The sequence below is a fragment of the Salvia hispanica genome, chromosome 3 (assembly GCF_029641045.1).
Source record: "Salvia hispanica isolate PSC_SH4W2 chromosome 3, Shi_PSC_v1, whole genome shotgun sequence".
Classification (NCBI taxonomy): Eukaryota; Viridiplantae; Streptophyta; class Magnoliopsida; order Lamiales; family Lamiaceae; genus Salvia; species Salvia hispanica.
In genome coordinates, this window is record NC_142694.1 from 13031861 (window position 1) to 13045469 (window position 13609).

At 35.5% G+C, this 13609-nt stretch overlaps 2 protein-coding genes across 3 annotated transcripts; one reads left to right on the plus strand and one right to left on the minus strand.

Annotated features, from left to right (window-relative positions):
- The first annotated feature begins 1308 nt into the window (after nt 1-1308).
- Nucleotides 1309-4449, plus strand: LOC125216216 (protein SOSEKI 3). Of its 2 annotated transcripts, XM_089067723.1 has the most exons (7): nt 1542-1662; nt 1854-2135; nt 2229-2298; nt 2401-2516; nt 2634-3516; nt 3671-3971; nt 4085-4449. In XM_089067723.1, the coding sequence occupies exons 2-7, from the start codon at nt 1928-1930 to the stop codon at nt 4151-4153; spliced, it is 1647 nt and encodes a 548-aa protein (XP_088923849.1). In that variant the 5' UTR covers nt 1542-1662; nt 1854-1927; the 3' UTR covers nt 4154-4449. The 2 variants fall into 2 exon arrangements, with proteins under 2 accessions (XP_047973831.1, XP_088923849.1); XM_048117874.2 differs by lacking the exon at nt 1542-1662 and adding an exon at nt 1309-1525 and having other exon boundaries at nt 3671-4449.
- Nucleotides 4450-10016: 5567 nt separating this feature from the next.
- Nucleotides 10017-11216, minus strand: LOC148930194 (uncharacterized). Its single transcript, XM_089066384.1, has 2 exons — nt 11199-11216; nt 10017-11066 (listed from the first exon to the last, which is right to left on the minus strand). Exons 1-2 carry the CDS (start codon nt 11214-11216, stop codon nt 10017-10019), a joined length of 1068 nt encoding a protein of 355 aa, XP_088922510.1.
- Between the last annotated feature and the right edge of the window lie 2393 nt (nt 11217-13609).

The following is a 13609-nucleotide window of genomic DNA, read 5'->3' on the forward strand; positions in this document are numbered from 1 at the left end:
AGTTATGACAAAATAAGTTTAATATTAATTTATTATGTGACAATGTGGAAGTTGTGACAATAAGCTTAATATATTATGAATAATGTGATATGAAAAAGAAAAAATACCTAATAAGTTTTACAAATTTAAAAATAAGTATATTGAGGTGGACAATGATAGTACGATATTGTGTGTGACTAATGACTAAAACTAAATATATATATTTAGAAAAAAATTCTCACTCCCTCCGTCCTATAATAGACGACATGTTTTCTTTGTCCTACAAAAAATGTCACATTTTTAACTTTGGAAAAAGTTAACCCTCACATTAATATAAAAATTATATCTTCTCTCTTCATCTAACACACAAAACAAAACCTCTTGAAATCTCGTGTCATAATAATAATAATAATAAATAACTTTAATTTGAAAAAAATCATGTAATGTTATTCTTTCTCACGTTGGTTGATTAATTAACATATAAACTTAATTAATATAAGAAAGTAGTATAAAATAGGCCGTGCATCACACAAAGATTGATACTAAGATATTGGTAGACCCTTTTTAATTACATGACAAGACACACCTCACATTGTATATTTATGATTGTAATGTATTTTGACCGATAAAATTATTTTTGCATATCTCTAATACTATCAATGTATTTGTTGTTGTTTTTCTATGTTTTGGTATGTTGCACATTCTTTGATTTTTACGCACACATATCTTCTTTATTTGTACTATTTTACTCTTATTAACTCATACTATTTGATCATTAGACATACATCTTCTCTTTGTCGTTAACTTTATTATTTTTACTCCTCTTAGATCATAAATTAAAATTATATAAAATTGTAGGCCGAACTTAAAATGTTTCATTCCTTATGGAGCAGTAAATTCTTCATTTAGTACGAAACAAGATAAATACTACTCCTATTTATGTTTTTGTAATCTTCTATGGCCCGTGCATAACACGGGTATTAATACTAGATAGAAAAATCGAAGGATAGATAAATTATTTACTATAGTAGTCAGTATTTAATTTGAAGGCTATAATAATATTTTTGTAATGATATTTATTAATAATTTGAAAAAAGAAATTCTCTGATAGTAAAATGTACAATGTTGTTTTACGAACAATGTGACCTAGAAAATTTATGAATCAACTTCAATCTCGATGGATCAATGTGGTAATAAGAATTGAAAATGATTTGGGCACTTGTATCAAAATTTAAACATAAGTTATCGGCAAATAAGAAAGTCAGACCACAATTATAGGCCGAGGCAGCAAAAAATTGGGCGGGCTGCCAAAAATGAAACAGAAGCTCCTCCCCTTGGAAAACAACAACAAAAAAGCTCTGAATTTGTATGACCTGACTCCTGAGGCATAACGCCAAATCTCCCCCCTCCATCTCCATTCTTCAGTCCCTTTCTCCAATCTCTACTGTGTAGTCACACATCACTCTCCTCAAGCTCTGTCGCCAACACGCAGTGCCCACACTGCTACATTTATTGTGCACTGCCCCATTACCTCCGCTTTCTCCAGGTTGCCACACTTCGCCTTTTCATGCTTTCAGAATTTTCAGCTCATATACCTCACCATCTTCTCTTCGCCTTCAGTTTTTGGCTGTTATTTTGGTTTGATTACTATCCAATTCCAACTCCATTTGGTCGAAAATTATGGTTTGTTTTCTTGCGAGACTATTGATTTTTGGACGTTTTCAAGGTTTTGGAGCTATTATAGTTCATGTCTAGATCTGTTAAACGTTAAACATGCGTAAAGATTCATTTTTTTTTGTTAATTTCCGGCATTGGCCGAGTTTGGGGATGTGATGATTATGTAACCTGAGATTCTTAAATTTCAACCGCTGCAGTTGATTAAATTGAAGGAAAGCTTTAAAGGGTAGTGGTTCAATATCAATTTTCAACTGCTTTTTGGTGCAAGAGAATGGAGAGAACGAAGAAATATAGGCAACTGAGCCCAGAACGGGCCAAAGTGTGGAGAGAAAAATCGCCCAAGTATCACTACAACCAGCTGCCGCCGCAGCACAAGCAGAAGGTGCCTGTAATTTACTATCTATCTCGAAATCGCCAGCTCGAGCATCCTCATTTCATGGAGGTCACCCTCTCCACTCCAGATGGCCTTTACTTGAGAGGTAACTGTATGCAGCTATGTTATAATGTGTTTGAACACAAATGTTTATTTGGGGATTGTGTTATGAAATTTGACAATTGTTTGTTTTGTGAAGATGTAACTGAGAGGCTTAATGCTTTGAGAGGCCGAGGCATGGCTTCGAATTACTCCTGGTCCTGCAAGAGGTGAAAATGCTTTATGCACTTTCTTTTCATTTGTCATTGCAATTTGAATGCAGCTCCTCTTTTGGGTTGTGAATATGTTTTGAGGGTGATTTGTGGATGTAGGAGTTACAAGAACGGATATGTATGGCATGATCTTTGCGACGATGATATAATCCTTCCTGCTCATGGGAATGAGTATATCCTCAAGGGTTCAGAGTTTTTTGATGATTCCAATTATGGTAAAAATATGGCCTATTTTGTGAATTCTTTGCTGATTTCTTGAGATGGAGTTGTTGTGATTATTTCCTAATTTCATGTGTAGTCTGACTTCCTAATGATGAATGCTTGATTTGTAGGTAACTTTAGTCCTGCTGAGACTGTCATATTACATAATCAGAAGGCACTTCCAGAGCCACCATGTTCAAGAAGCCAAGAGGAGTCGTCATCTTCATCTAGCTTGATTGACAGGGCTACAAAGACTTCTCAGGAGGATGAGTTATCGCCTCCTGATCAGCGTCCTCATTCCTCTTCCGTGTCTCCTGAATGCAGCATTGAGAATAATTCATCGTGGAATGGCTCTATGAGTGTTACAGAGTATAAAGTCTACAAGAGCGATGGTTTTGCTGATGCTTCCACTCAAACTGAGGATAATGTGAACAGAGGTACTACTAGAGCCCAGCTTTCTTGTATGAGAGGTGTGTCAACTGATGATGGACTAGTGGAGCCTGAAAGTAGTGGAGCTTGTCCTAGACTAACTCCTAAAGTAAAAGCCAATCCACAGATTCACAGAGATTTTGTTTCACCACCTCCTTCTACATCCAGTGCTTCTTCTTCAAGTGGCAGGACCGACACCTTGGAATCTCTCATTAGAGCTGATGCTAGGAAGCTCAACAGCTTTAGGATACTTGAAGAAGAAGACTTTCGATTGTCATCCCATTCTAAACTAAAGGCTTCAAATATGATAATGCAACTGATATCTTGTGGTTCAGTATCTGTCAAGGATCATAGCTTTGGCCTAATCCCGAGCTACAAGCCAAGGTTCTCACACTCCAAATTTCCATCCCTGTTGTTCTCAAAATCATTAATGTTGGGAGAGCTTGATTGCCTGGCAGAGAATCCTCGTCTTATTGGCATGCCTTTGGAGGACAAAGAGTACTTCAGTGGGAGTTTGATAGAAAGGAATATGATGAAGGAAGGTGCACCCAAATTAAAAAGATCATCTTCGTTTAATGCTGACCGGTAAGTCCTCTTATCTCAGTTAACACTCATATTTTCAAAGGAGTTAGCGCAAGTTCAAGTCTCTGTGGTTTCACAATGTATGTTGCTCTTCTATGGTTACATCTTCACAATTTTGCAGAGGTTTTTGAATTGAACTAACTTTGGCTCTTTACAGAAGTATCAAGCAACTTGATTCTATTGAAGACAAAAATGAGGGAGGTTCCACTCGCACAAAGTGCATCCCAAGATCAATTAAAGTCGCTCTGAGCAAGCAGTCGAGATATGACTCTATGCGGTCCCCTGTTTCAGAGGGACCAAGAATCTCATCCGACGGAGTAAGGAGTTCAAGAGCATCCACACCAGCCTCATCGAATGGTGGGAGCAAGAGAATCACTGAGCCACTCCCAGGGAAACATTTGTCTAACACATTAGATTCTTCCAAAAATCTGAACAAGAATGTGATCCAAATTGAAGAAAGTTAAATGCCAATTGCAGACCCTTTTAGCATACATAATTCAGTGTCAAGTTCACACTGCTCTCTTCCTCTTCATGTAGGTTGAAGAAGTAATTCGTCTCCATTTTCTCCAATAGGCTTACTTCAGGAGCTCGGGTTGTAATTCAGTCGAAAGTATGTTCTGACAGTGTGGGTAGCTCATAATGGACATGTATGAGACTTAAAGAGATGGAAGACTTATCACACTATTTTCTGAATGAATTGTTCACATCGATGGAACCATGGTTGAAGCCTTTTGAGGTGACTCTTCATCTCATGCATAAGCATTTTTGTTTTCGTGGAAATATTTTCGATTGAATTATGTTGAATCTTCGACTTTAGTGTCGTTTTTGCTGGTAAGAGTTAAGGCAGGCCATAGGAGTACCGAGTACCAGACATGCCTCAGAACATGATATATTGATATTTACACTAGGATGAGTTCATTAGTATTCTACTCCGTTTCAACGAAGATGACTCACTTTTCTTTTTGGTTTGTTCCAATTCCCAACCAAAATAACTCATTACTAAAAATAGAAACACTTTTATTTTACTTTATTCTGTCTCTTTTACTTAACACACAAAATAAAATTGGATAAACTCTCGTGTCTGCCCAAGGAAGGGGTCATCTTCCTTGGGACAGAGGGAGTACTATGTTACCCTAAAACTGAGATAGAGGGAGTATCATTTTAACATTCGACAATCACATAGTAGTATTTCAACTGAAAGGTTGATGTCAGACAAGATACATAGGATGCTGCATTTTGTTTTATTCAAAGAATTTCTGTATACTGTTTATTTTGAGCTAAAAGTCTAAGTTTAGATGGTATTTAATGAGGAAGCATGATTGTGGATACTTGAGATTCTGTATGTACCTTTGGCTGTTAAAGAGTAGAACACGTGCATTAAAAGGGGGAAATACTGTTGGAGAATGTGGCGGGATTCATAATTTTTAAAGTTTTAAAGTTTTTGAAGGGGAAGGGTATTTTAGTAAAAGGATTGTGTCCAGCCATGTGAGTACATACTTATTAGAGAGTGGTGACAAAAATAATTTGTTGTACACTGATAAGAAGAATATTACAAAAATAATTTGTTGTACACTGACAAAAAGTTTTTTAAAATTATTTTTATTCTTATTGTAATCAAATTTTAATTATGGTAATCATCTATATTATTTAAATTTTTTTAAAATCCTCCTTGCAATTGAATTTTCTCAAAAACAGTTGCAATAAAATAAAATTGAATATGCATATTTATTTGAGTGAATTACATAAATGGTACTGATATTTCACTTTTCGCACGTAAATGGTACTTGATCTTTATTTTATATCATTTTTGGTATCTAAAAATCACATTTTGGTACCTGATGCAATTTTCTTCTCAAAATGCCCTTTAAGCAAATATATTTTCTCATTTATGTCATAAAGGGTATTTTGAGCAAACATAAAATTAGTACCAAAAGTGATATTATAATAATATCTTCTCTCATTCTCCTAATTCTCTATACTATTATTATTAATCAATATTAATATTAATATTTATTTTTAATATCATTCAAATATACTTAAATATAATAATAGTTATAGTTATATTTAATTATTATTGTTATAATACTAAAAATTGATAATAATTAATAAATAATTATAGTATAATTATATAAATTATGAATCACATAATATTAATAATTATTATTATTTAACATTAAATTAGTAACTAATCAATATAGATTATTATTGTTATAATACTAAAAACTGATAGTAATTAATAAATAATTTTAATATAATTATATAAATTATGAATCACGTAATATTATGTAATAATAATAATTATTATTTTATACTCCCTCCGTTCCATAGTAATAGGGGCGTTTTTCCATTTCCGTCTGTTCCATAGTAATAGAATCATTTCCCTTTTTAGTAAAAGTCAACAACATTTTTCCACACCTACTTTACGCTCTCTTACTTTTTTCTATCTTCATCTCTTTACCTTTTTTATTTTCCACTTTATTCTCTATTTACTTAACTCACCTAAGACAATTTTTCTTAATCTCCGTGCCGAAAAGTTTTGCCTCCATTACTATGGAACGGAGGGAGTATTATAGTAACTAATTAATATAGCTTTAATAAAAATTTAACATTGTGAATTCTATTTCATAATGATATAAAAATTTGAATATTTTTAGTTAGGTGTTTCAACCTTAAAATGATTATAAAATAATTTAATAAAAAATGTTCAATTAATTTAATTACTTTAAATAATTAATTTAATTAGGTATTTTATTTTTTATTTATATTATGAGTGCAATTAGATGTATGTATAAATCACTAAAAAGAAAGAAGAAAAAAGAAGGAAGAAGAAACATAAACTAAGGAGAAAAAAGATAAAAGAAAGGAAGATAAAATACTTAAAAGAAAGAAGAAAATGAAGAAAAAAGAAAGAAGAAGAAACTAAAGAAAATAAAGAGAAATAAGAAAGGAAGAAAAAATAATCACATATTTGGTACTCCTTCCGTCCCAATAAATATGAAACATTTGGTTTTGGGCACAAGATTTGGTACCTAGGGTTATTTTTGTCACTGAGTACCAAAAACGATATAAAATAAAGATCAAGTATGTGCGAAAGTGAAAGATCATGTACCATTTACGTAGTTCACTCTATTTATTTAATAAATAGTACTCCCTCCGTCCCAAAAGAATTTGCATTTTGAATTTGACACGAGTTTTAATGCAAAATTGATAAAGTAAGAGAGAGGTAGAGAGAAAAAGTAAATAAAATATTGTTAGTGGAGATTAGGTCTCACCTAGAGAGAAAATAGTTTTTAAAATTAGAAAGTGCATATTCTTGGACGGACTAAAAAGGAAAGAATGCATATTCTTATGGAACGGATGGAGTAATGTAGTATTTCACGTAATTCTAAAATTATCCAATAGATATAGACACTATAATTGAAAATAAAAGATCTTATAAATGATTTAATCCTGAAAATATAATTATTTTTAATTCATACTAATATTTAATAAAAAAAAATCAAAACCAAATATTTTTTTTAAAAAATAGATGAAAAACCAAATATTTGCAGAGCCCAATCCAACCACTTACCAAGTGTGCATAGGTTAGGAATTAGGATGGTAATGTGAGGTGAAATTCTATGCACTTGTAAAAGCATGGAGTAATTTGTATGAATAGTGGATAGGTTTATTTTTCTTGGAAAATGTTGGGAAGCAACTTGTTGGTGGCTAAGACCATCTCTAACAGTACTATAAATCCTAAAATGCAGTAGAATAATACCTCCAACAGTACTGCAAAATCAATCCTATTATAGATTTTTGAAGAAAAAATACATATATTTAGATTTGTACTAAAAGTATAACAAAAACAATTTTCATAGTTTGAATTATTGCATTCAAGTCCAAATCAATTCATATTTATCAAAATAAGAGATAGATAAACTAAAATACAGTGAAAGAAAAACTTACAAAAAGAAGCAGCGGCATGGAGAAGAAGACGTGATAATAACCTAATCTAATCTTATTAATAGTAGTATTTGATTAGTTATTAAATAGTGGACGGGCCAATATTAATATTATATTATTAATATAATTGATTTTTTTTTATTATTTTCTTAACAAAGAGCCGTTTCAATATAGAGAAAAAAAATAGTTACTTTACTCAAATTTATTCAAATAGCCGTTACTTTATGCTATCAAATACTCTATAACAAAAAAATAGTTAAGCATTACTAATTAAAATGATAAACATAATATGGAATGTCTAAAATAGAGAAACATAATCCAAATTATATATATATATATATATATATATATTTTATAGTATGTAAATTTTCTAACTTTTGTAATTTATTGTTTAATAAATAATAGATTTTATATTTAGTTATATTAATTAATAAAACTTATATTATATTATTTAATTTAATTTAAGATATTGATAAAATGTCATGGAGTTAGTACGTAATTTAGATAAAATATAGAGCGAACTGCACCAGAGGGCCCTAACTTTTCGACTTGTTTCACCGGATACCCCTAACTTTAAAAAATCCCACCAGAGGTATCTAACAAAATATATAATCACAAACCTTGTGTTGTTTGCCATTTTTCGGACGAAAATGCCCAAATTGGCTGAAGGGCAATTTAGTCTCTTTACGAACAAAACCTGCATTATTCTGCAGCCCTATTCTACACACCTACTTACTTCAATGCAAGCAGATGTTAAAAAAGCATAGACTCTATTTTTCCATTCTCCTATTTTCTTTCTTATTATCCTCTCTAATAATTTATGTTCTTATCCTCCTCTCTAATAATTTTTGTTCTTATTCTCCTTGTGAACCTCAAGCATCACCATACCCAACTCGACCTTCTTACTTCTTCTGTTTGTTTTTTGTAAGTTGTAAAGTTTGCGATTTTCCTTTCCCTTTAGACTGGTAGATTGATTGGCGGTAGCGAGTTAGGGGTTTTATTTGCAATTGTGTTTGGTAGGGTTACGGTGGTATCCACATTTTAGGGGATTTCATTTGAGCGAGCAATAGTGATTTGTTGTTGATGTTTTTTAGAATATCATTCAAATTAATTTGCAATTCTTGGTTGAATTTTATTTTGGCAAGTCAAGTCAGGTTTTGTAGGGTTACAGTCGGGCTTCTGGAATTTTATTTTGCAATTCTTTGTTGAATTTTATGGTTGTTGGGAGTTGGGCATCTGGAATAATGATTTTATGTTTTCTGCTATATTTCGGCGACATTGCAATGCTGATCTAGAATTTGTAATGTTGAATTGAATTCAGGTCGTGTTGCAATGTCTTCATCTTCTCAGTCTTTCGGGTCAAGCTTCAATTGGAATTGGCCTCGTCCCGAAATTGTGAATTGTAACCACGATCTTGAGGCTGAGCTTGTGACATCTAGGACGGCTGCTAACCCGGGTAGACGTTACTATCGCTGCCCAATATGGAAGGTTAAAATCATGTATTTTTTTCGTTTTTCCATTATTTTTGTTGGCAGAAAGTTTAATGACAAAGTAGTATGCAGGAAGATGATTGCAAGTTTTTTCGATGGGTTGACGCGGGTCTATCCCCAAGCCAAGACAGTTACTTTCAGAGAGTGAAACTTGAACGAGACCAATTCGAATCTGAGCTTAGAGCCAAATCGCTACTTGAAGGTATTCTGCAAGAGAAATTGCGCATGAAAACCGATGATTTTGAAGCCTTGAAGTTACAACTGGCCATGAAAACTGAAGAGTGTGAAGCATTGACACTACAAATTACTAAGACAGCAACTACTTCCCGAAAGTTAAAGATCACAATCTTGTTGTTATGCTTTGTAATTTTTCTACTGTTATAAGCTATGTTGTGTTTTCTAACAAATGACGAATGAAGTTACAGGAAGTTAAGTATTGTACTATGACTTCAATCTAAATCACGATTGAAGTTTTTCAAGAATGACTGAAATCACGAATGAAGTTACGAAACTATGACTGAAATTACAAACTATGTCCTCAATTGAAAAAACCCCGACAAAATAGAGTAAGTACTCTATCACATGCCATCAAAATATATCATCAATGCCACCAAAATACTAGTGTAATTTGCTACAAATCACTGCCACAAAAATTAACCAAAATACTAGTGTAATTTGCTACAAATCACTGCCACAAAAATTAACCAAAATACTAGTGTAATTTGCTACAAATCACTGCCACAAAAATTAACCAAAATACTAGAGTAATTTGCTACAAAGCACTGCCACAAAATATATCATCATCGTTAACATACATATCATATAATCACTGCCAAAAAATATTAACCAAATCCAAAAACCACTAGTTTTATGACATACGAACACTGAAACCATCCCAAACAAACACCAAGTTTTTAGAGCAGGTAAGACAGTCAATCTTGATCACCGCGGCGGCCACATCGCTGAGGATGAGTCCTGGCCGTGTTCCGCTGAGGCTGAGTCCTGGCCGTGGTCCGCTGAGGTTGAGTCCTGGCCCTGGTCCGAGCGCTAGGTCCCGGATCCGAATCATTAGGCTGCAATAATATATATATCAGAAGTGAGCGTACGAGTGGACAATATAGTTGACAATTCCGGCAAAGTACTCTCACCACTCTCACGCGACCCAACCTCAGACCGAGCATCTGTCCGAGGATCATTGCTGCATGTCCTCCTATTATGACCTTCCTGACCGCAACGGCGACATTTCATCATGAAGGTTCGTCGTAGTGACTCACCTCCGTCCGCACGAAGACGAATCTGGGGCTCCTCACGCCTCAGTTTCTTCGGCCTACCACGTTGTCGCTTTGACCTCGGGGGCGCCAGTTCCAAAGAACCGTAAGAACTTTTCGGCCAGTTGTCCACCCCATTGATTGGGTAAAGGACATTCTCGTACAGCATGATCATTGTTGACTTCAAATAATAACGGGAGACGTATCGCATCACATCCTCGCCATTCTTGTTGATTGTTGCAATAGCATGAGTGCATGAGATTCCGGTTAGCTGCCTCAATCTGCAAGAGCATGTAAAAGAGGACATGTTGACAACATATTGGCCAGACGACCCTGTTACTTGGTACGAAGACTCTCCATTCCATGTATCCCTCCACGATGAAGCCCGCGAGTACCACTTATCCACAATCTCCTTGATAACAGGAGGGACTGTGTGGTCGTAGCTTTTGATCCACTGGCCTCTGATCTGAATTCTTTCCATCTGACTCGTTCGAATGTCCTCCAACATGCTGATAATTGCTTTCTCTCGAGCCAATGCAACCTTCGAATTGAATGTCTCACAGATGTTGTTTAAGAGCACATCACAACAAGTATGTGGAGAGAAAAATGCCTTCACCCACTTTTCTTTGGGAGCAACTCCAGAAAGCCAATGATGTGCTTGTGGATACTCGGCCTGCAAAGCATCCATCTTATCCACATAATGTTCGATGGTAGTACTCGCGGCAATCTCCCACAATCGCTCTTTAAAATTTTTCCCGACGAACCTCTTCTTGAAATTGTTGTATATGTGCTGAACACAGAATCGATGCTCGCTCTGTGGGAATTCCTCAACAATCACCTTTGCAAGACCCTGCCCATCGAATGGAACACAAACATTAGCACAAAATCACATTGACCATACATAATGTATTAATAAAATCACATAAAAAAATAAATCACAAACGAAGTACATTATATAATAGTGAAATCACAGTGGCCATACCTTTTGTTGGTCAGACATAAACACAAATCGTGGGCCATTTGCATGCAATTCAAGATCCTCAGACAAGTATTCCACGAACCACTTCCACTGGACATATCTCTCGGCCTCAGTCACGGCCCAAGCAATCGGCCACCAGCCATTGTTGGGATCAATTCCCATTGCTGTCATGAGTTGTCCTTTGTACATTCCTCGCAAGAAACAAGCGTCGAAGAATATAATTGGCCGACATAACAGCTTCCATCCCTTTTTCAATGGACCTAGACAGCAGTAGAACCTGAGGAATCTCAGACCCACGGCGCCAGGATCCCTCGAACTCTCATACTGTATATGTACGCTGGAATCAAGGTGCGTCCGCTCCAGTTCGGCTTTGTAGTATAACAAGTTTCGATATTGGGTAGCTGCAGAGCCGAAAATGCCGTCCAGTGCGTGCTCTCTGGGCCGAAATGCCTTCATCCTACCTATATTCAGCCCAAAATCTTCATCCACACATTGCCGTATAGCTGCAAGTGGAATGTGAGGGTTGGCTTTGATCTTTTCCATGTAACGCTCGCCTAGCCACTTTGCCGTCAGCCACTTCTGATCCAACACTTGGGAGCATGTGTGCGCGTGATCGCGTTGCATATTCATCACCACATAATCATGGCCGTTGTGATTCAAGCTTCCTCAAGTAAACATACCATTCACAGCCTTGCTCTCTACAAATCGCACGAAGTTTGTCGCCGTCATTTCTTTTCACGTGCACCCGCCCTCTGGACATTATTGCGTACTGCCTCAACACGTCATAGAAGAAATCTCTATGCTTAAAAACATGACCAGGCTTCCACAACGGAAGCTCATTAGGAAGGAGCTTGAACGGGGTATACTTTATGCCTCTTTTCTTCAAACCCTCCAAATCTTCAAGGTCATCCATATCTTGTAGCTCGTCCACAAGTTCTTCCTCGAAAAGTGGGTTATCTGTCATTTTCATCTTTTCCACATATGGCGAATACTTCCTCCGCCTTTTCTCCCCTGACCCCCCTGACCCTGTTTGGTCTTCGTGTTCACCCGTCTGGTGTACAGTCTCTGGCTCTTGATTCACATGTTGTTGCTGGAAAATGGATTTGTAGTATGAAGTAAACAGCTGCTCATCTCGGCACATGTGTGCCGACGAGATAAAATGGTCAACCTCCTCATCTTCATCATCAGTCGGCGGTCCCTCGTTATGGAGATGGCAGCCGTCCGGAACGTAATCAAACGGTGGAATGTATACCTCCTCCTCTGGAGGTTCTACTTCCGGCCCATCATGTACTTCCGGTTCAACCTGCTCTTCGGGTCCAGCTTGTATTCCGGTTCAACCTGCACTTCCGATCCAGCTTGTACTTCCGGTCCAGCTTGTACTTCCGGTCCAGCTTGTACTTCTGTTCCAGCATGTTCCACATCACATTCAATTCCGTGCATTAACAATTCATCAGAAACCTCGTCGATAATGGGAACTTCCGACTGCGGTTGACATTGAGCTTCGTCTGAAAAATCCAGGCTCGGCTTGTACACAGTGTTGTCAACTGCCATGCATTCTGGTTCGTCAATGGCTTCAACATGTTGTACATCTTGGCTATGAATTGATTGTCTCATCTGATTTAAACACGAAATCACAAATTAACACCATACATACAACATAAATCACAACTGCAGTGAGTGCACATGTGTGTGCTAATCTCTGACACGTTTTCAGTGTGTTCTATTGGTTCAACCTCATGTTGTAATGCTTGGTGGGTGTGATTTGATTGCCCTATCTGACAACTTTACTTTCTATGAACTTAAAATCCAATTCTTAAATCTCGTACCCAAAAGAAACGTCTCGCTATAATAAATTATGATTTTTATTTGTTTCTAAAATATGAATAGTCTTCAGCGACCTTAGCCATTTATTTTGTTCTAAATTAGAGTGTGTGGTGTTTTTATAATGCATTCTTTGTGTTTTTATTTTGAAAGAATATGTTAAATATTACTATCCCCGTCTCTTAAATTTTGACACAATTTACTATTTTGGTCCGTCCCTGAAAATTTGACACACTTTATTTTTATTATTTTTGGTAGTAGGACCTCATATTCCACCAACTCATTCCTACTCACATTTTATTATAAAACTAATACTTTAAAAGTAGGACCCACATGCCATCAACTTTTTCAACTCACTTTCCATTACATTTCTTAAAACTCATACTGGGTCAAAGTATGTCAAAATTTAGATGAAAGGTACTAATAGTCTATACTAAAATTAAATAAATTAATGCATATACTCTCCTTCCGTCCCTGAAGTACCAGCAATTATTAAAAAAACTACTAATACAAATTAATTTTGATACATTTGTAAATTAGGATCCGTTAGCTTTAGCCTTTATGATACGTAGTAGTATTAAGAAATTTATTTA

What these genes read in the sequence shown, in the direction of transcription:
- LOC125216216 (XM_089067723.1), top strand. Translation starts at nt 1,928, where the DNA reads ATGGAGAGAACGAAGAAATATAGGCAACTGAGCCCAGAACGGGCCAAA. An exon ending in AGATGGCCTTTACTTGAGAG is followed by an intron (nt 2,136 to 2,228) that starts GTAACTGTATGC and finishes TGTTTTGTGAAG; the next exon opens with ATGTAACTGAGAGGCTTAAT. An exon ending in TCTTCGTTTAATGCTGACCG is followed by an intron (nt 3,517 to 3,670) that starts GTAAGTCCTCTT and finishes GGCTCTTTACAG; the next exon opens with AAGTATCAAGCAACTTGATT.